General features: G+C 43.3%; 1 protein-coding gene across 3 annotated transcripts in view; it reads left to right on the top strand.

Annotated features, from left to right (window-relative positions):
* Positions 1 to 1,107: 1,107 nt before the first annotated feature.
* PHC1 (polyhomeotic homolog 1) overlaps positions 1,108 to 21,845 on the top strand; it is a 27,852-nt gene continuing 7,114 nt past the window's right edge. The window contains exons 1-10 of one of the 3 annotated variants that reach the window (XM_012777612.3): positions 1,108 to 1,477; positions 4,260 to 4,417; positions 6,156 to 6,266; positions 7,404 to 7,484; positions 8,046 to 8,195; positions 8,774 to 8,929; positions 17,711 to 18,203; positions 19,762 to 20,579; positions 21,099 to 21,246; positions 21,501 to 21,712. In XM_012777612.3, the coding sequence (XP_012633066.2) occupies positions 4,304 to 4,417; positions 6,156 to 6,266; positions 7,404 to 7,484; positions 8,046 to 8,195; positions 8,774 to 8,929; positions 17,711 to 18,203; positions 19,762 to 20,579; positions 21,099 to 21,246; positions 21,501 to 21,712 (2,283 nt within the window). In that variant the 5' untranslated portion in view covers positions 1,108 to 1,477; positions 4,260 to 4,303. Of the gene's footprint in view, positions 1,478 to 1,510; positions 2,733 to 4,259; positions 4,418 to 6,155; positions 6,267 to 7,403; positions 7,485 to 8,045; positions 8,196 to 8,773; positions 8,930 to 17,710; positions 18,204 to 19,761; positions 20,580 to 21,098; positions 21,247 to 21,500; positions 21,713 to 21,845 lie in introns of those variants that run through there. The other 2 variants (XM_012777611.3, XM_012777609.3) reach the window with 2 other exon arrangements.

The following is a 21,845-nucleotide window of genomic DNA, read 5'->3' as shown; positions in this document are numbered from 1 at the left end:
ATTTAACAAATGGATCTAATAAACAAAACACATCTATTATGCGTGGGGCTTTTAAAGAAGAGAATGAGGAGCTGATTAACAGACAAAATAACTGGCTAGAACAAAGGTTAGGAAAAGACTATAATAGTAACATAAAAAACCATCAATCCTAGTTAATCCACAAGGTATCCCCCAGCCCCTTCCGTAAAGGTTAAAGAGGGCAGTTATCTTTGTTTTGTGCATTGATGTAATCCAAGTTTCCGAAACAGTGGCTGGCACATAGTAGGTGCTCTATAAATATTTGTTGAATGTTGAAAGACTGAGAGAATAATTAAAACCAGATAAATGGATATCCTAAATACAATGACAAAGGCTCCCCCATCAAATGTTCAGTGGTCCCCGATACAGCCCCATTGTTCTGCATCTCTTTATATGCCTGCCTTTTCCCGTGATTTTGTCATTCTAACACTTTTACACGCATATTTAAATCTAAAAACTCGCAAGCACACAAAAACCCCTGGAATCACACACTTAAATGTTATTCAAAGTAAGTTATATTAGGTTGCTACTTTAAAAATGAATGTCAACTCCTAATGGGTTCACTGTTACTGCAGCATTCTTTCCCTCCTTCTTGGAGTTGAGGGATTAAACACTCAACATTCTGTCTCCTTTCTCTCAATCTTAAAGTTTTTCCTTCTTTTCCTCTGCTTTATTTCCTTTTCCAGTCTGTCGTTTCACCAGGACGGTTGCTTTGCTCTTTCTCCCTCTCTGCCTGTTGGTCCCCGTGATCCTTTCTTTCTACCCCTCATTCCCAGAAGCTTCAGAAAATACCTTCTTTTCCCCCTTTTCACGTCACTTCCCTCCCTTCTCTCATCTCCCTCTCCTCTCCGAGAGGTGAGTTCCCCACTAGAGGCCAGCACTTTCTTAGTTTCGCCCCTCCAACCCGCTAGCAGAACTCCGAGAGCAAGAAGGTGAAAAAAAGAGGAGAAAGAGAGAGCGAGAGAGGAAAAAACCCCGGGGCCTGGAGCGCAGAGGCCCGGGAGCAGCGTCGCCATGGCAACGGGCGCCGGCAGGAAACGAGGGCCGCGCGGGCGGGGGAGCAGGGCGCCGAGGGGAGGGGGAGGAACGGGGGAGGGGTCCGGCTGCCCCGGAAGCACCTCCCCGCCAGCCCCCTCCTCCAGCCCGGCCCGCAGCCCCCGGCCCGCAGCCCCCACCCTCTCGGCCGGGCAGGAAGTGACAGGCCCAGAGCTAGCCCCGGAGGCCAGGCAGAGCCGCGGCCGGGCCCGCACCCGGAGCGGCGGGAGGGGCGGGGAGCCGCGGCCGCGCCGGGCGCCTCCCACCCCGCTCTCGGCGCCCCCGCCCCTCCAGGAAGGGGAGGAGGCGCGGGGAGCCCGCCGCGGAGGCCGAGCGAGCCCCCTGCCCGGCTTGGCTACCGGGGACCCCGGCACATGAGGTGGACGCCCCCGGGGAGGACTTGGGTGCGGAGCCAGGCGCGAAGGTAACCGGGCGACCGAGGGCTGGGGAGGGGCAGGACCTCTGGGGGCTTGGCTGCGCGGGGATGTTTCTTCAGCCACCTCAGTCTGTGTAACGCCCCAGGTACCTCCCCTAGCCGCTCTCCCTGCCTACCTCCGGCGCTGAGCTCTGCGGTCCTTCGGCTCTGACTGTCCAAGTCTTCTTGCTATTCATTTCGCTGTGCTTAGTGCTGTCTGTCCGTCACCCTAATTTGCCTCTGACTGCTCATTTTCTCATTCATTTTTCCTTCTCTGACTTTGGTCCTTCCCTCCGAGCATGCTGTGTAGTTATCGCCCTGCTTTTCATGGTCCGCTGGGTTCCTCAGCCTCCAATTCCTTGACTTCTGCCTGTCTCCTTGCTATCGGTATGCACATTTCCCTGCTCACTTGGGTTGGTTCACCACTGTATCCACCCCCCTTTCCCCAGTATATTTGATTTCTCTTTGGAACATCATTTTCTTCAAGGTTCTACATAGAACAAGAACCCCTGGGCGTCTACTGTCCTTATTTTCCAGATTATTTCCATTTCTTTGGAACAGTCTTCCCTGAACCGCCCCCTTCTCCCTCCCCCTTTTCCATGCCCTATCCTGTCTACAGGACAGTTTTATGGTTAGGGATATGACTTCCTCCAACTCTTGACCCACTAGTTCCAGTACCAGGTCCACCTCAGTATTCCTTCCTAGCTCCCTTCCGTAGGTAGGTCTGTGCGCCAACCCAACCCATTCCAGCCCATACACACCCAGATGCTGCCTTTCAGGATGACCATGGCTTAGCTGTTCTGGGGACCTCTGTGGATCTGATTCTCTTTTCCAGTTTAATTCTGAAAATTTCAATTCATTGTGCCTCCCAAACTGTTTGTCTTCATTTTCTGTATTTAATCTTGCAGTCACAACATTGATCGTAAATGAATAGATTTATGTACCTGGGATCTAGGAATCCTGGTTTTAGTGACAATTTCCCATGATTTTATTGAAACGTTTTAAGTTAGTCCCTTTGCATCTCTATTTCACAGTCTGAAAAAAAATATTAATAAGACTTCCATTTTTGGGAAGACAAGGGGTTATATAGTTTGTAAGCATTTCACATTTGAAAGTAGGAATTATTGTCCCCTCTATAGCTAGTAAAGGAGTGTCATGTCTCTGAGTCCAGTGAACTAAGTCCAGTATTCTATACAACTATGCCGTGCTGCCTCTAATCCTTACCCACTTTTTTTCTTCACATGCTGATAATGAGGATTCATGGGTCTGTATCTGTTTAGTGCTTTGATATTTTGGCAAAAGATATGGGGAGAAGGTAGACTAGAGTTGAAGCTGATATGATTTTTCCTGTGTACTTTTTGGTTTATATCCATGTTTACAGTGGCATTTGCTATCCTAAATGAAATCAAAGAGTTTGGGGGGAGGGTAATAATGCAATCAGATGATACTGGGCATGAAATATTGAGAAAGCTCCTCAACTTTATTGCCAAGGCCAAGCAGTTTGATTTTATTTACTGTGCTTTTTTTGTTTTTGATGCAATCCCTAAGATGAATACACTCACCCTAATAAAACTATTGACAGCCCTTAGCAGAAGTGCTGGTTTGATGTTTACATTTCTAAATCAAATAATGTTTTGGTCACCTGATATTTCTAGTGGCCCAGAGCCTTAAAACTAGACAATACAGTGTGTAGGTTTAACAAAAGAAAAAAAGATAAGAATGACTAAAAAACCTTATTTGGTGCTGCTTTGAAAAAATATTTCTTCTTGCTTGTCATCTCCTGTCTCCTTGCTTGGTTCTTAGCAGTGTTTGGATATGCATCTTTTTGCAAATTTTAGTGTAGTCTCCAGAGGGTAAATTCTAACACTTAAGGAGAGTAAAAAGTTGAATCTTACTTTCTTGAAGATTTTCATTGTTGTATATTTAATGTATGTTAATACCTGGGAGTCATTGTTAAAGTGATACATTCCATTTGCCATGGGGAAACTGAGCCCAAAGGAGGGAAAGGGACATGCCTGAGGTGTTATTACTAGTAGCCTGAGTTGGAAGCAGGCAGCTATTTGGGCTCTGTTGCTGTAAGGCTAGCTCTTCTGCCTTCTAGTTTTATGATCTTCCATAACCCACTTAACATATATGTGTCTTAGGTGGTCTTACATAAAATGATGATAGTGAATATTGGTACTGAGTGACACTGAATACTGAGTGCCTTAATCATAGACTTTTTTTGGTTTGAAAAGAAAGCATGTGGTAGTGTAAAGACTTAATACTTATCAGGGCAACTTCTTTAACCTCAGAAAACCTCATTTCCACAGTTGTAAAATGGGATAATGTAATAGTATTTACCGTATAGCACTGTAAGAGATAGTACAGTAAATGATGACGATTGCTAAGATGACAGTGATGCAGATGGAGACAAAAGTGAGATAACCACAAAGTTAAAGTGGGAAGATTTTAAATCGTCATGAAATGCTGTGAGAATGTAAGATGGTTTTAGTATTGTAAGGTGCCGTTTTACATTCTGGCCATTTTATTTCATGACAGTCATGAGGAAATATGTAAAGGTTGTTTATTGTGAGACAATGCATACCTTCAAAAGATAGTAGTGTGGGGAGGATACAGTTATAAGAGTGTATTGCAGATTTGGGAGTTCTAAGATCAGAGAAATCATGGCTATAGAACAAGAAAAAGGTTCTTAAGATAACTTATGGATTTAGTGTGGTCGTGAATAATAACATGAAGTAACAGTTTGGGATCAAGGTATAAATGTTAATTCTTTACTGCTTCCATCTAGGTCTTGAGTCAGAGCACCAGCCTTGGGGAGCCTGGACCACTATCATGGAGACTGAGAGTGAGCAGAACTCCAACTCCACTAATGGGAGTTCCAGCTCAGGGGGCAGCTCTCGGCCCCAGATAGCTCAAATGTCATTGTATGAACGACAAGCAGTGCAGGTGAGGCTCAACTCTGAGGGGCCATGATCTGTGAATATTGGCTTGGGGTAGGTAAAAATGCTGGAAGATAATTGTCTTTAGTTCCTTTCTAGAAAATTGGGGAAAGTTGAATTAGTTGATGACTAAGGTCCCTTCCAGTTCTGAGACTCTTAAAAAGGTTTGGGCAAGCAAACAGAGAATGAAAAGTCTTTCACCTAAGGGTTTTTAAAAATAATATTCAGTCCATCTAGCCAGATTCCGACTAACCATTTTTCTTCACGGACTGACAGGTTTTTAATCTTTGGTGTTTCTTGTAAATCACCTTGAGTAATGGAAGTATCATGGACCTCTTTAGACATTTATTTTTAAACAAATAGCAAATCCCATGTCTTTTTAATTTTGTTTGAGAAATAAGTCTGTTACTTAAAATATTTTTGTTACTAGAGTATCTATGCCTATCTTAACAGTTCTAATTATTAACGAATAATATAGTAAAGTCCCATTAACACTAAAACTGAACTACCAGTGTCATTTTTATAAACATCTATTAACATTATGCTGTAGATATTTGAAAATGCCAATTAGTTGAATGCCAATTTCACCTGATAGAATCTTTTAGAAGCCACTGTTTTTTTTTTTTTTTGAGACAGAGTCTCACTTTGTTGCCCAGGCTAGAGTGAGTGCCGTGGCATCAGCCTGGCTCACAGCAACCTCAATCTCCTAGGCTCAGCGATCCTACTGCCTCAGCCTCCCGAGAAGCCACTGTTTATTTTTCCATCATTTTCAACCCCTTAGGGCTCTATTACCCTTACTATCTACTTAGAACATAGTCTTTCATTTTCTTTACATTTATCAATATCTCATTTATTTTCAACTTGTCTTATCTTTGCTTTGTCATGTATTCCAGGTCCCATTTTAAGAAATAAGGGTTCATGTGAATTGGACTGTTTTACTTTTCTTTGTATGCATAAATAGGCCATTGACTTACAGTCATGCATTGCTTAATGATGGGGATATGGGCTTGGCATGGTGGCTCACACCTGTAATCCTAGCACTGTGGGAGGCTGAGGCGGGAGGATGCTTTGAGCTCAGGAGTTTGACACCAGTGTCAGCAAGAGTGAGCCCTGTCTCTACTAAGAATAGAAAGAAATTAGCCAGGCAACTAAAAATATAAAAGAAAAATTAGCTGGGCACAGGGGTGCATGCCTGTAGTCCCAGCTACTCGGGAGGCTGAGGCAGAAGGATCTCTTGAGCCCAGGAGTTTGAGGTTGCTGTGAGCTAAGCTGATGCCATGGCACTCTACCTGGGCAACAGAGCAAGACTCTGTCTCAAAATAAAAAAAAAATGATGGAGATATGTGGATATGTTCTGAGAAATCTGTCATTAGGTGATTTCATTATTATGCAAATATCATAGAGTGTGTTTACATAAACCTAGATGGTGTAGCCTACTACACACCTGGGCTGTGTAGTGTAGCCTGTTGCTCCAACCACTGTGGAATATGCAGTCCGTTGTTGACTAAAATGTCATTGTGTGGCCCATGACTATAATTGCTTCTTCCAATCTTTAGAGGATTATATAGACTTACTGGTTCTAATATAAAAATGGACAAATCTGATGTTGATAATTTAGCCCAATCTCCTATCTCTCTTGGTTTCTCTCTTTCTTATGGCTCCCTTACACACAAATACAGTGATTTGCATAGGATAGGAGTTAAGAGTGATCCATTCTAAATGTTTTATTCTCTCTCCTTTCCTAGGCTCTGCAGGCACTGCAGCGGCAGCCTAATGCGGCTCAGTATTTCCACCAGTTCATGCTCCAGCAGCAGCTCAGTAATGCCCAGTTGCATAGCCTGGCTGCTGTCCAGCAGGTGAGAGGTCAGCAGGCAGCTGGCCTGAGAGGGAGGGGACAGGTACTATAGGTGGGTAGGGAGACTTGGAGCATACTGCATTCTGCACTAAACCAAAGTAGGGACAGAATCTTCTATGCCTCCTGTCCTGTAGAAGAATGGTTGGATCTTAGTTCCTGGGGTTGTAGTAAGAACTGGGAAAATCACCTTTCAGAGGTAGAATGGCCATATTCTAGATTTATTCTGTCTGATACGATAGCCACTAGCTATCTGTAGCTATTCAGTGCTTGAAATGTGGCTAGTCCAATTTGAGATGTGTTATAAGATTTTAGAGTTTGAAGACTTAGTACAAAAGAAAGAATATACAATATCTCACTGATTTTTTTAAAAAATATAAAGTATATGTTGAAATGATACTACTTTAGATATATTGAGTTAAATAAAATAAATTGTGGAAGTTAACATTTCTTATTTCTTTTTATTTTTTAAAAATGTACATAGTAAGGCCGGGCGAGGTTGCTCACGCCTGTAATCCTAGCTCTCTGGGAGGCCGAGGCGGGTGGATTGCTCGAGGTCAGGAGTTCGAAACCAGCCTGAGCAAGAGCGAGACCCCGTCTCTACTATAAATAGAAAGAAATTAATTGTCCAACTGATATATATATATATAAAAAATTAGCCAGGCATGGTGGCACATGCCTGTAGTCCCAGCTACTCGGGAGGCTGAGGCAGGAAGATCGCTTGAGCCCTGGAGTTTGAGGTTGCTGTGAGCTAGGCTGACGCCACGGTACTCACTCTAGCCTGGACAACAAAGCGAGACTCTGTCTCAAAAAAAAAAAAATGTACATAGTAGAAAATTATATATGTGGCTCACATTATATTTGTAGTGGATAGCTCTGGTCTAGACTTACCTTTGACTTGTGCTGTCACCTGACCAAAGGTTCTTACCTCACCTAAAAGAAAGTGGGAACAGGAGGACAGGTTGCCTATCTAACTGGAGGGTTATGTGGGATAGTGAATATACTTTTCCTTATTCCAGAGTAGAATTTGTTCTTAACCTGAAATCTCTATATGTTTTTTGCCTGTGATATATTCCTGGAAGATGGAGAGCTTTTTTCTTCATTGTCTCTGCTATTTCTTGTTTCCCTTCCCCTTTAACAGGCCACAATTGCTGCCAGTCGGCAGGCCAGCTCCCCAAATACCAGCAGCAGCCAGCAGCAGACTACCACCACCCAGGCCTCAGTGAGTACCGCCTCTCCTTCAGAGAGGCTCCTCTGCCTGGGTTTTTGTCCTTATGGTCAATTACTTTGTGCCAGTGATCTGAGAGTGTTCATTGAGCCATCAGTGGATATTTGCTGCTCTTGTGTGGAGAACAGTAAAAAGGAAAGTAACCAACATGGATCTATATAGGAATCTACATAGGATCTATATAGAAATCTTTAAGGAGTAAGCCTAAGAAAGGAGAAAAGAAATTCTGGGGAAAAAGAGGAGATAACAAAGAAAATGGACTAATCTCCGGACCCTTCAATGAGAAGTAAAAAAAATCTGTTCCATTTCATTCTGCTTTCTCAACTGTTAACATTGGTGGTTAAGGACTTTTTTTTTTTTTTACTTTGGTAATACCTAAAAGTAGCCAGGATGACAGTTTTGGATAGGAAGTTATTATTCATTTCCCCTTGACTCCATGAAAGTGAGATATTCCGTTCTCAACTGTATCACTCTCAATTTGTCAGTCATATACATTTCCTTTTATCTCTGCTTAGTCCTGGTTCCTTAGTTCTGGTTCCTTTCTGTACCACACAGATCAATCTGGCCACCACGTCAGCTGCCCAGCTCATCAGCCGATCCCAGAGTGTGAGCTCTCCCAGTGCTACCACCTTGACCCAATCTGTGTTACTGGGGAACACCACCTCCCCACCCCTCAACCAGTCCCAGGCCCAGATGTATCTACGGGTAAGCCACAGACACAGTCACCATTGTCCCGGGGTCATAATTGTCCGTCCCTGGCAAGGACTTGCGTGAAAGCTGTTTTATTTAACCATGGTTACCTATGTGTTTTGAGACAAGCTGATCTATTGTCCATGCCTTACTTACCCTAGAAGTGATGCTCAGCCTGGAGATTACATTGATATTCTAAGCTAGAAAGTGTTTGCCCTAACATTTGACTAAATTAGTGTTATAGTCTAACCTTTAAATCTGTGGCTCCAGTACACAAATTCTAAGTGTTATCTCTCAGCCTGCCAACTTACTATATATAAGTACTTGTTCTAAAATCCTCATTTTTTCAACTTCTTTGATGTTTTTCATTCTTCGTTGTCAGTCTATAGTTTTCCACACATTCTAGGTTTTCTTCTGGATGATTCATCGCATATGGAGAATGAGAGGCTCCTGGGTTGGTGTGGAAAGGGGCAGGGCTTGGCTGTTTAATATCTTCTGTTTATTTTGTCTTGTGGTCCTTCCCTTCCATTTCTCTTGTCTCTTTTTTTCCCTCTTGTCCTTTTTGCTCTTCCTCTTCCTCCTCTCCTTGCCAGCCACAGCTGGGAAACATATTGCAGGTAAACCGAACCCTGGGCCGGAATGTGCCTCTAGCCTCCCAACTCATCCTGATGCCCAATGGGGCAGTGGCTGCAGTCCAGCAGGAGGTACCATCTGCACAGTCTCCTGGAGTTCATGCAGATGCAGATCAGGTCAGTGGCAACCACTTTACCTGTGGATGGACACTGGGGAGGATGAAGGGAATGACCATGGACCAGGGCCCACCCTTCTGCCCAATTACCACTTTTCAGAATTCTTATTTTTTGTGTTTTTTATTTTTTCCTTCCATATTCATATAGAATTTGAATCTCTTATAACTTTTGAGTTAATCTGGTTGAGAAAGTCTAGTAGATTTGCCTGAAAATAGCCCTGTGGATCTGGGCTTATTCTCAACGCAGGGGAAATTTCCTGACATCCTTCTAGTCCTCTGAGGCTCAGTTTTATTTAGGGAGTCTTAATTCTCTCTCATAGTACTGTCTTCTGAAGATAAGCATGGTTGAAGGGATTCTTCTGTTAGATATGAAGCTGACCTGGCTGAGTTGCTGGAGGAATGTTTAGTTCCTTCTGCTTGTGAGTTACTGTAGTTCTCGACTTTCAGTCTCCTGTTCCTATTCACTGTTTTTCTCAGAAAAGGTCTTCCTCACCTTTACTTCCAATGACATATTTCCAAAATACTTATATTTTTGAGCCTGAATATTTAGCTTCTTATGGATAGGCTGTAACCTAGGATCTTATGATAATTATTTCATCCTCTTAGTTTATCAGTTATCTAGTAAATATTGAGCTCAGATATATATAGTTGGCCCTCATATCCTGTGGTTGCTGCCTCTTTGGGTTCAACCAACCATGGATCAAAAATATCTGAAAATCCCACTGCTCCACTTGACCAGCCTAAAAAAAAAAATGTATCTGAAAAAAGAAACTAATAGACGGCCAGGCGTGGTGGCTCACGCCTGTAATCCTAGCACTCTGGGAGGCCGAGGCGGGTGGATCGCTCAAGGTCAGGAGTTCGAAACCAGCCTGAGCAAGAGCAAGACCCCGTCTCTACTATAAAAATAGAAAGAAATTAATTGGCCAACTAATATATATATGGAAAAAATTAGCCAGGCATGGTGGCGCATGCCTGTAGTCCCAGCTACTTGGGAGGCTGAGGCAGAAGGATCGTTTGAGCCCAGGAGTTTGAGGTTGCTGTGAGCTAGGCTGACGCCACAGCATTCACTCTAGCCTGGGCAACAAAGCGAGACTCTGTCTCAAAAAAAAAAAAAAGAAAAAAAAAAAAGAAACCAATAGAAAATAACACTATAACAATATAGGCCGGGCACGGTGGCTCACGCCTGTAATCCTAGCACTCTGAGAGGCCGAGGCGACAGGATCGCTCAACATCAGGAGTTTGAAACCAACCTGAGCAAGAGTGAGACCCTGTCTCTCCTAAAAAAATAGAAAGAAATTAATTGGCCTACGAAAAATTTATAGAAAAAATTAGCCGGGCATGGTGGTGGCGCATGCCTGTAGTCCCAGCTACTTGGGATGCTGAGGCAGAAGGATCTCTTCAGCCCAGGAGTTTGAGGTTGCTGTGAGCTAGACTGACACCACGGCACTCTAGCCTGGGCAATAGAGTGAAAGTCTGTCTCAAAATAAATAAATAAATAAATAACACTACAACAATAAAGAATAATGCAAGCCTAGCATGATTGTGCATGCCTGTAGTTGCAGCTACTCAGGAAGCTGAGGCAGGAGGAATGATTGAGGCCAGGCGTTTGAGATCAGCCCGGGCAATGCAGCCAGACCATGTCTCTACAAAAAGTAGAAAAATTAGCCAGGCATGGAGGCTGAGGCAAAGAGAATAGTTTGAATGCAGGAGTTTGAGGTTGCAGTGAGCTATGATGACACCACTGCACTCTAGCCAGGGCAAAAGAGCAAGACCTTGTCTTAAAACAAAAAACAAAAAAGCCGTATAACAACTATCTACTTAGCATATTACATTGTATTAGGTATTATAAATACTTTAAAGATGATTTAAAGTATACTGGAGAATGTGCTATATGTGTAGGTTATATGCAAATACTATGCCATTTTATATAAAGGACTTGAACACCTGCAGATTTTGGTATCTGTGGGAGCCCTGGAACCAGTTCCCTGTGGATGTTGAGGAATTTTGAAGTATTAAAAAAGAAATGTGAATCTAGTCTTCAAAGAGCTTAGAGAACAAAAGTGCCAACTAAATGATACTAACTTTGAGTGACACATGAGTTCAGATACAAGTTGGTTGCATTACTTTACAATGAGAAGAAAACTGGGGAGAGAACAGCAATGTAAGGGCATAGTTCATATGTTTAAAAATGAGCATGTGTGGTGGGGGTTGGGGATCAGGGGGTGAATAAAGTGGAGACAACAGTCCTGATGGTAGAAGAGGTCATTGCTGGGGAGCCTAAAAGCCAAGTATAGGAGGTAGTAGTAAAGTTCATAGGTAGCAGGGAGCATTGCTGGCTATTGAACAGCAGATTAACAGGATAAGAAAAGTACTTAGAAAGCATCATGTGCCTGGAGAAGAGAAGTTAGGGAGCCTGGTAAGAGACTTTTGGGGCCATCTCGTAGTAAGGTAGGACCTTTGTCTTAGACTGTGGTAAAAGCAGTGGGAGCCAAGGATAAGGTTGGTCCTGTTTCCATATTAAGTTCTTTGAATTATCCATCTTCATTCATCATATATTTGAATATCAGTATGTAGAGGGACAAAGGGTAGTAGTTAAAAATATGCATCTGATGCTTGGGTCAGATTCCAGCTCCACTACTTACTATGTGACCTTGGGCAAATGACTTAACATCTTTCTGCTATAGTCTTTTCATCTATAACATAGATATTAATAATGTACTTACGTCAAGGTGTGTCGTGAGGACTAAATGAGTTGATATGGGTAACTGATTGAACAGTGCTTGGACATATGAGTGTTGAAGAGTGTTAACTGTTTTTTTTTGAGACAGAGTCTCGCTTTGTTGCCCAGGCTAGAGTGAGTGCCGTGGCATCAGCCTAGCTCACAGCAACCTCAAACTCCTGGGCTCGAGCAATCCTCCTGCCTCAGCCTCCCGAGTAGCTGGGACTACAGGCATGCGCCACCATGCCTGGCTAATTTTTTCTATATATATTTTTAGTTGGCCAATGAATTTCTTTCTATTTATAGTAGAGACGGGGTCTCGCTCTTGCTCAGCCTGGTTTTGAACTCCTGACTTCGAGCAATCCGCCTGCCTAGGTCTCCCAGAGTGCTAGGATTACAGGCGTGAGCCACTGCGCCCGGCCTGTTAACTGTTAATGTATCAAACATTCCTTTGCCTTGTATGCCCAAGAAAGTCATAATCACTGTATTTATGGAGATCATAGACCATTGAAACATCAGACATTAAACAGTCACCTGAATGGTGAAATGATTGCCTCATTAGAAAGTATAGAGTGCTCTGAGAATATAGAAAGGGACCTAATTTTAGCTTTGGGATGCGGGGTAGAAGTCAAGGAGGTGACATTTAAATTGGGGCCTGTAGCAGTTAGCCAGGCGAGGATGTGAGAGGAGAGTGTTGAAGGCAGAACATGTCTAGAGACTCTGAGGAGAGGAGTGTGATTTGTTTGAGGAATTAAAAGGTGTTTATTCCTGGAGTTTGGCAGAGTGGCTAAAAGGAAGAACCTCATCTGGCAGGGCCTTGGTGGCTGTGTTTAGAATTTTGGGCTTTATATGAAGAGCAATGGGAAGCTATAGAAGGATTTTAAACATGGAAGTGGTGTGGAGAGATTTGAGTGTTTTTAATTTTTTTAAAAGACCATGTTGATTCTTCTAGGAGACTAAATGAGAATGGTGTGAGTGTGCCTATGGGGGAGAATAACAATGTTATAACAATTTATTATAGGCCGGGTGTGGTGGCTCATGCCTGTAATCCTAGCACTCTGGGAGGCTGAGGCGAGGCGATTGCTCAAGGTCAGGAGTTTGAAACCAGCCTGAGCAAGACCCCGTCTCTACTAAAAATAGAAAGAAATTAATTGACCAACTAAAAATATATATACAAAAAATTAGCCAGGCATGGTGGCACATGCCTGTAGTCCCAGCTACTCGGGAGGCTGAGGCAGTAGGATCGCTTGAGCCCAGGAGTTTGAGGTTGCTGTGAGCTAGGCTGATGCCACGGCACTCACTCTAGTCTGGGCAACAAAGTGAGACTCTGTCTCAAAAACAACAACAACAACAACAACAAAACAGTTTATTATAGCTTTGGGGAAAGATGGTGTTTGGATTGGTGGGGGTAACTATGGAGATGGACAGAAATGCATAGCTTTGAGAATAACTTAGAAGAATCATTGAAGAAGGTGAACTGATTCAGTGGATGGGGCAATTGAGGGAGAGGCCAGATATGAGATCTGATATAGCAGTGGAGTGGCCGCTGGTGCTGTTTATGAGATGAAGAACATGGGAGAAGTGGATTTAGAGTGAAGTTCAGTTTTGGACATGCAGACTTAGAAGTGCTTGTGAGCCATTCATGAGATACTGAGACAGCAGTTCTATACATAATGGTCCTTAAGCTCTGAGGAAAGGTCTGGGTTGGAGATAAACATTTGAGAGTAATAGCATGTAGATGATAATTAAAGCCAAGGGAAGGTTTAAAACTGCTTAGGGAGAAGGTATGGATTGAAGAGAGGAATGTTTGATACGGGGTTCTGAGGATTAGGATGAGCCCTTGGCAAGGCAGCTCATGGTTGATTAGAGGGCGATGGGCTGAAAAAGGGGAGTGGGAAAGAGCAACAGAGATGGGAAAATCTGAACTGTGTAGTGTCATGAAGACAAATGAACAGAATATTAAAAGGTGTGTGGGGGGGGGATGTGTGGAAGGAGGAGGACTCATATCCGTCGAATGTAGTAGAGAGGGAAAGGAGGATGGATTTATTAATATGGAGGGAGAGTTGTTTCAGTGGAGTTGGGGGTAGTGAATCTAAAATAGCATGAGTGTGAAGAATGAGTGTATAGTGGGAATGAACACAGTGACTAAATAATTATTAAGACTTTAGCAGTAGCTGGGTGAGGTGGCTCACACCTGTAATCCTAGCACTCTGGGAGGCCAAGGCTGGAGGATCGCGTAAGGTCAGGAGTTTGAAACCAGTCTGAGCAAGAGTGAGACCCCATCTCTACTAAAAATAGAAAGAAATTAATTGGCCAACTAAAAATATATACAAAAAAATTAGCTGGGCATGGTGGCGTGTGCCTGTAGTTCCAGGTACTCGGGAGGCTGAAGCAGGATTGCTTGAGCCCAGGAATTTGAGGTTGCTGTGAGCTAGGCTGATGCCATGGCACTTTAGCGTGGGCAACAAAGTGAGACTCTGTCTCAAAAAAAAAAAAAGACTTTAGCAGTGACAGGAAAGGAAGGTAGAGTTGGGGGAGAAGAATATGTGGTTCTAACTGAGAGAAAGACAGGTTGAAAGACAGGAGACAATTGATACTGTAAGCTTCTTGAGAAGGCAGGAAGAGATAGGATCCAGAACTTAGAGAAGGATGGGTTACCCTTTGATAGGAAGGAGGTTAAGAGGGAGAGAAGGGGAAAGTGATAGGTACATATGCAAGTAAATATAGATTTCGTGGTGGAACTGATGAAGTAAGGCTCATATAATGGTTTTTATTTTCTCTGCAGATGTGAAGAGCGAAAGGAGAAAGAGAAGGTAGTTCTAAGGTACAGGGAGAGTGGGAAAGTTTGAAATAGCCATTATGGAAAGGAAGCTGATTAGAAAAACTATATAATTACCAGATAATAATATGTGCCCCAGCACCCAGTCCTGATGATTCTTGTAAATATCTTTTATTTTTATTTATTTATTGTTTTTGAGACATAGAGTCTCACTCTGTTGCCCAGGCTAGAGTGCTGTGGTGTCAGCCTAGCTCAAACAACCTCAAACTCCTGGGCTCAAGCAATCCTTCTGCCTCAGCCTCCCAAGTAGCTGGACAACAGGCATGCACCATCATACCCATCTAATTTTTTCTATATATTATTGTCGGCCAATTAATTTCTTTCTATTTTTAGTAGAGATGGGGTCTTGCTCTTGCTCAGGCTTGGTCTCGAACCCCAGAGCTCAAACAATGGCCTGCCTCTGCCTCTCAGAGTGCTAGGATTACAGGTGTAAGCCACTGCGCCTGGTCTCTCTTAGTAATAATTATTACTTTCTCTTCTTTACTCCTACTGCCTGAATTCAGATGTTTAAAATTTTCACCTGGATTACTGTACTGGTTTTCTAAGCGGTCTTTTTTTTTTTTTTTTTTTTGAGACAGAGTCTCACTTTGTTGCCCAGGCTAGAGTGAGTGCCGTGGCATCAGCCTAGCTCACAGCAACCTCAAACTCCTGGACTCAAGCAATCCTCCTGCCTCAGCCTCCCAAGTAGCTGGGACTACAGGCATGCGCCACCATGCCCGGCTAATTTTTTCTATATGTATTAGTTGGCCAATTAATTTCTTTCTATTTATAGTAGAGACGGGGTCTCGCTCTTGCTCAGGCTGGTTTTGAACTCCTGACCTCGAGCAATCCACCCGCCTCGGCCTCCCAGAGAGCTAGGATTACAGGCGTGAGCCACCGCGCCCGGCCTCTAAGCGGTCTTTTTTATAAAAATAATGAAATAAATGTTGTTACTAAAACCCTAAGGTTTTTTTTTTTTTTTTTTGAGACAGAGTCTCACTTGTTGCCCAGGCTAGAGTGAGTGCCGTGGCATCAGCCTAGCTCACAGCAACCTCAAACTCCTGGGCTCGAGCGATCCTCCTGCCTCAGCCTCCCGAGTAGCTGGGACTACAGGCATGCGCCACCATGCCCAGCTAATTTTTTCTATATATATTAGTTGGCCAATTAATTTCTTTCTATTTATAGTAGAGAGGAGGTCTCGCTCTTGCTCAGGCTGGTTTCGAACTCCTGATCTTGAGCAATCCGCCCGTCTCGGCCTCCCAGAGAGCTAGGATTACAGGCGTGAGCCACTGCGCCCGGCCAAACCCTAGGTTTTTTAAAAAATAAGGGACTATGTTTTGTTACTGCATATATATGCGGTGTCTCTGTGTGTGTGTGTGTTTATTTATTTAGTTTCTTTTTAAGAGACAGGATCTTGCTCTGTCACATAGGCCGGAGGCAGTCATGTAATCTTAGCTCACTGCAACCTCAGCTTCCTGGGTTCAGGCCTCCCAAGTAGATGGGACTACAGATGCATGCCACCATACCCGGCTAATTATTTTACTTTTTATAGAGACAGGGTCTTGCTGTATTGCCCAGGCTGGTCTTGAACTCCTGGCCTTAAGTAATCCCCCTGCCTCAGCTACCCAAAGTGCTGGGACCACAGGCATGAGCCACTTTGCCTGGCCACCACTAACATTTTTAATTGTATCTCTAGTACATAGAATTTGATAAATTATAATCCTTGGCCCATGACACTCTTTCATCATTGGTCTATATGGCCTACTTTTATTTATTCATTCAATAATTTCTAATAATGTAATAAGGAAATCACTAGTTCATCTATTGATGGGTAAGGTAATGATCATTACCTTACCATCATTCTGATTTCTAGGTTCCTGTTTTCCTTGAGTCCCTTTTTATATAGTCTATATTGCATCTCTGTATTTTTAAAAAGTACTTTTTATTATGGAAAATTTAAACATATATAAAAACAGAAAAAATTAATTCCCAGGTACCCACCATGCAGCTTCACCAATTATCAATACATGGCCAGCGTATTCATGCCTTTCCCCCTCTGCCCATGGATTATTTTGAAGCAAATTAGAGATACCACATATATTTTTTATTTGTATTTGAATTCATAAGGTACTTCTGCTATATGTTTCTGTACATGCCTCCTGTTGTACATGGCAGGAGTTTCTCTTGTGAAATTCCTGGGTTAGAGGGTATGTGAATGTTAGCTTTAGGGCATTATGGCAAACGTTTTTCGAAAGTAGTTGTATTGATTTACACTTCCATCAGAAATGTATGTAAGAAGGGTTTAAACTGTAGATTTGACCATGGTTATTCTGATTAATATTCTTCAGGGGCTTCCTATAATCAGTTAAGCAGTCATCATTCCTTCCTTTTATTCATATTTTGGAGCACTTGACTATGTGCTGGACATTGCTAGGTGCTGGGAATATAACAGTAAGATAGACAAACCTGCTGTTCCCAAATGAAAGTTCATACTCTCCTTATTTTAACACACCAGCCCCTTTTATCTCCCTAGCCTCAATGTCTACTTTCTTCCTAGCTTCACTTCTTTCCACTTCCTGTAACTTACCCCAAACATAATGAAATATTTATAATTTTTAAAAATGCTGTACTCTTTCTTGGTTCTGTGGCCATGCAAAGGCTGTTACCAATGTCTTCAACCGCTACCTTCGCTATTACCTACTGAGTGTCAGATCATGTGTCACTTGTTTTAGGGAGTCTTCCTTGATTTCCTTAGTCTGAGTTGATCTTCCTTATTTGTATTCCCATAGCACTTTGTGCATACTATTATATTGTAGTTGGTGATTTTCTTGTCTTTAATAGAAAATACTTGTTAAGAGCAGAGACTGTTTCTTTCATCTCTGCATTCCCAGTATCCAGTGTAGTACCTGACTGGTACTACATGGTAGGTGTTTGGGAGATGTTGAATGATTGAATGGAAAGTAAAGGGGAAATTGAAGAGACATTTTCAAGGAATGAATGACCAAACTTGATGATAGACTTGATTATGAGTGAAGGTGACTGAAAAATCAGATATGATTTCAGCGTTCCTCCCTGGGAGCCTGGATGGAAGGCCTTTTTTATTGTAAATGTGGGAGTACTCGCTGAGAGGTAGGCTGTGGAAGGAGAGACTGTAGCTCTCTCGGCTGCTTTCGAATCAGACACAGAAATCTTCACCCTTAGTGCCTCCTGTCCTCCTTTTCTCAATCTGTTTTCTTATCTTTCAGGTGCAGAACTTGGCAGTGAGGAACCAACAAGCCTCAGCCCAAGGATCCCAAATGCAAGGCTCCACTCAGAAGGCCATACCTCCTGGAGCCTCTCCTGTGTCTAGCCTCTCTCAGGCCTCTAGCCAGGCCCTAGCTGTGGCACAGGCCTCCTCTGGGGCCTCAGGCCAGTCCCTCAACCTTAGTCAAGCTGGTGGAAGTAGTGGGAATAGCATCGCAGGGTCCATGGGTCCAGGTGGAGGCGGCCAGGCACCTGGGGGTTTGGGTCAGTTGCCTTCCTCAGGAATGAGTGGTGGGAGCTGTCCCAGGAAGGGCACAGGAGTAGTGCAGCCCCTGCCTGCAGCCCAGACAGTGACTGTGAGCCAGGGCAGCCAGACAGAGGCAGAAAGTGCAGCAGCCAAGAAGGCAGAAGCAGATGGGGGTGGTCAGCAGAATGTGGGCATGAACCTGACACGGACAGCCACACCTGCGCCCAGCCAGACACTTATTAGCTCAGGTAAGTTGTCACCTCTTGTGATGGTGTTATTTTCTCAGGACTCATTTGAAATTTTCAGAGTACATTTCTTTGCCTTTTTTTTCCTGCTTCTCATGGTCCTTGAGTAGTGGAAGGAAAGACAGTCACATCAACTTTGAACATACTAGTTCAGGGACAGGAGGACAGGTAACAGATAGAGATTTTATCTGTTTCCACCAGGCAGCCATCGGTGTACAAGCTGTCTTATGTACTTTCTTAGGCCCCAAGTTCTTTAGTTTATCACTCTACTCCTTTATTCATTCATCCAGTCTTGTTGAATTGCCTACTGTATTCTAGGAGGTGCTGGGGCTACTCTTCGAAAAACAGATTCCCTGTCCTTGTATAATTTCAACATAGAATAAGGGATGAATTGTCCCCTCACTGTTTAATGGTGGTTAGTTGGTCCAGTGTAGAGCAGATACAGTACAAATGCCTTAGAGCACTTTAGACTAGCAAACAGAGTCATGGTTTAATGTAGCCAATTTGTGTCATCTGTATCAGTAACAAGGATAAAAATAAGTTAATAATAATAACCCTAAATAATTTATACTTTTGGACCGTGGGTAAGATATAGTTATATATGTGTACCTTACTTGGGAATGTTGATTTTTGCCTTATTTCTAGCACCTTACTTATTGATATATTTGGATAATTTACTCACAAAAAATTAAGAGTTAATTAGTACTTAATTATAATTAGTTATAACTAGTACTAGTTAGTTACCAGCACCTTAGTTGTTGATATAGTTGGATAATTTTACTCACAAAAAATTAAGAGTTAATTAGTTACTACTAGTACTAAGCACTAACACTTAGTAATTAGTTTTACCCGTACTTGCTAGTTATTAGAGCACTGTTATATCCAAAGTGCTTCCATATCACATAGATTGTGTGTACTCTGGACCATCTGGTAAATAACGGAGGGATGGAGATGGTCGAACTCAGTTTACAGTAGAGAAAACCGAGTAAGGTCATAGCCTACAGCTGCTGACTCTTAAGACTTCTTACATGGTGACATAAACTGATGAATTTTAAAAACTGAGGCATTTATGAGAAGTTGTTGGTATCTTTAACTGTAGGTATTTATTCTTTCAGTGACTAGTAAGTGCTTCTCCAGCGTCAGGCACTGTCTAGGTTCTAGGGATGTGAACATGAATAAAACATGGACTCAGCCTTTGAGAAACTCAAAAGTCTAATTGTATGGAGTGGGGGCCAGCCATTCTCCTTTGCTGAGTACAGAGTAAAAGGATATGATGTTTAAGTATGGCAAAGATAATAAACACAAGAAATTACTGAGGACTGTTTTGAGCAAGGGAGTTCTTTTTTTGAGATCTCTAAGACTAGAGGTAGTCAGTAGTATCTGACTTAGTGGAAAGAATATGGATGAGGTGATGTCTAAGTACCATACAGGATAGATTTTCATTCACCATATGATTCCAAAACTAGGTACACCTTGGAAAGATGACTTTCCTTTTAATGTGGAGTGATTATTATTTTCTGCTCTTTTTTGCCTTTGTTCCATTTTGGGATTATTCCTCTAGCCACCTACACACAGATCCAGCCCCATTCCCTGATTCAGCAACAGCAACAGATCCACCTCCAGCAGAAACAGGTGGTGATCCAGCAGCAGATTGCCATCCACCACCAGCAGCAGTTCCAGCACCGCCAGTCCCAGCTCCTTCACACAGCTACACACCTCCAGTTGGCCCAACAGCAGCAGCAGCAGCAGCAGCAGCAGCAGCAGCAGCAGCAGCAGCAGCAGCAGCAGCAGCAGCAGCAGCAGCAGCAAGCCACAACCCTCACTGCCCCTCAGCCACCACAGGTCCCACCTACTCAGCAGGTCCCACCCTCCCAGTCACAGCAGCAAGCCCAAACCCTGGTTGTTCAACCCATGCTTCAGTCTTCACCCCTGTCCCTTCCACCTGACCCAACCCCCAAGCCACCAATTCCTATCCAATCCAAACCACCTGTGGCACCTATTAAGCCTCCTCAGTTAGGGGCTGCTAAGATGTCAGCTACCCAGCAACCACCACCTCATATCCCTGTGCAAGTTGTAGGCACCCGACAGCCAGGTACAGCCCAGGCACAGGCTTTGGGGTTGGCACAGCTGGCAGCTGCTGTACCTACTTCCCGAGGGATGCCGGGTACAGTGCAGCCTAGTCAGGCCCACTTTGCCCCCTCGCCACCTTCATCCCAGGCTCCTGGTGCACTGCAGGAGTGCCCTCCTTCTTTGGCCCCTGGGATGACCCTTGCTCCTGTACAGGGGACAGCACATGTTGTAAAGGGTGGGGCTACCACCTCCTCACCTGTTGTAGCCCAGGTGCCTGCTTCCTTCTACATGCAGTCTGTACACTTGCCGGTGAGTGATGTCTGATGGTTTCGAGGGCACTGTCATTAATGAGAGTGGACCTGGCTGGGCTGAGTGGAAATAGAGTTGAATTTATAGGGGGATAAAGAGAAGGTTAATACTGGTATTTATCTACTCCCTTTGTAAGCAAGAGATACTTACATTAATGTTTATAATATCTGAACTTCTTACTCCTAAATTTGTTACTGAAATAATTCTTGAGTTTTTGGATACATAGTTAAGTTGGATCAGGATAGCCTTAACCAAATCAATCTTTGGGAAAACGATAGTTCTTGGTCCACAATGAATACAGGCTCTCATGATCTAGGTCACTAAATAATATATTTTCTTTTGTGCTGATAGAGAAATTATACTTCTTGGGAATAACTAGAAATCTTAGTGTACCATGGGCAATGTACCAATTGGGGAATGTGAAACTAAAAAAATTTTCTCTAAAATGTTGGAGTAATTATAGTTCCTTATCATCCTTCCCTCCCAAATCTTGTTTTTTTTTTTTCCTATTCTTTATAGGGTAAACCCCAGACTCTGGCTGTCAAACGCAAAGCTGAGTCTGAGGAGGACAGAGATGACGTCTCCACATTGAGTTCAATGCTTTCTGCTAAGGCATCTCCAGTGGCAGAGAGCCCAAAGGTCATTGAGGAGAAGAGCAGTCTTGGAGGTAACTGACTTCTGAAATGCTGTTGGAGCGCACAGGGAATAAAGAGATGTTCTGAGTGAGTGAAAAGATGAATCTGGTTAAGTAGAAAATGGGCCTGAACTTGGTGAACAAATGGGTAGATCCCAAAACAGAGACTCCAGGGTGAGTGATCACTGGTGAACTTGGATTACTGTGGAAGATCATTCTGGCTTAGCTAATAGGTGGATCAGTTATGTCATCCCATATCTGTTCCTTAATCTGTGCTTGATTTCCAGAGAAAGCTGAACCAGTGGCCAACGTGAATGCTAATACCCCAAGCAGTGAACTAGTAGCCTTGACCCCTGCCCCATCAGCACCACCTCCTACACTAGCCATGGTTTCCAGACAAATGGGTGACTCAAAACCCCCACAGGCCATTGTGAAGCCCCAGATTCTCACCCACATCATTGAAGGCTTTGTTATCCAGGAAGGAGCAGAACCTTTCCCGGTGAGGACAGGGCCATAAGGTGGGACTTTCAAGTGGGGACTTGTTCTGATTGTTGTCTTTTCAAAGTTCATTAAAAACAAAAGGCATAGAAGTATTTAATTAGAGAATGGCCCAGTTGTGCTATTTATTTAGT

This window comes from Microcebus murinus, chromosome 10 (assembly GCF_040939455.1).
Source record: "Microcebus murinus isolate Inina chromosome 10, M.murinus_Inina_mat1.0, whole genome shotgun sequence".
Taxonomy (NCBI): domain Eukaryota; kingdom Metazoa; phylum Chordata; class Mammalia; order Primates; family Cheirogaleidae; genus Microcebus; species Microcebus murinus.
The sequence above is the reverse complement of the archived record's forward strand: the minus strand, read 5'-3'. Positions and strand labels throughout refer to the sequence as shown.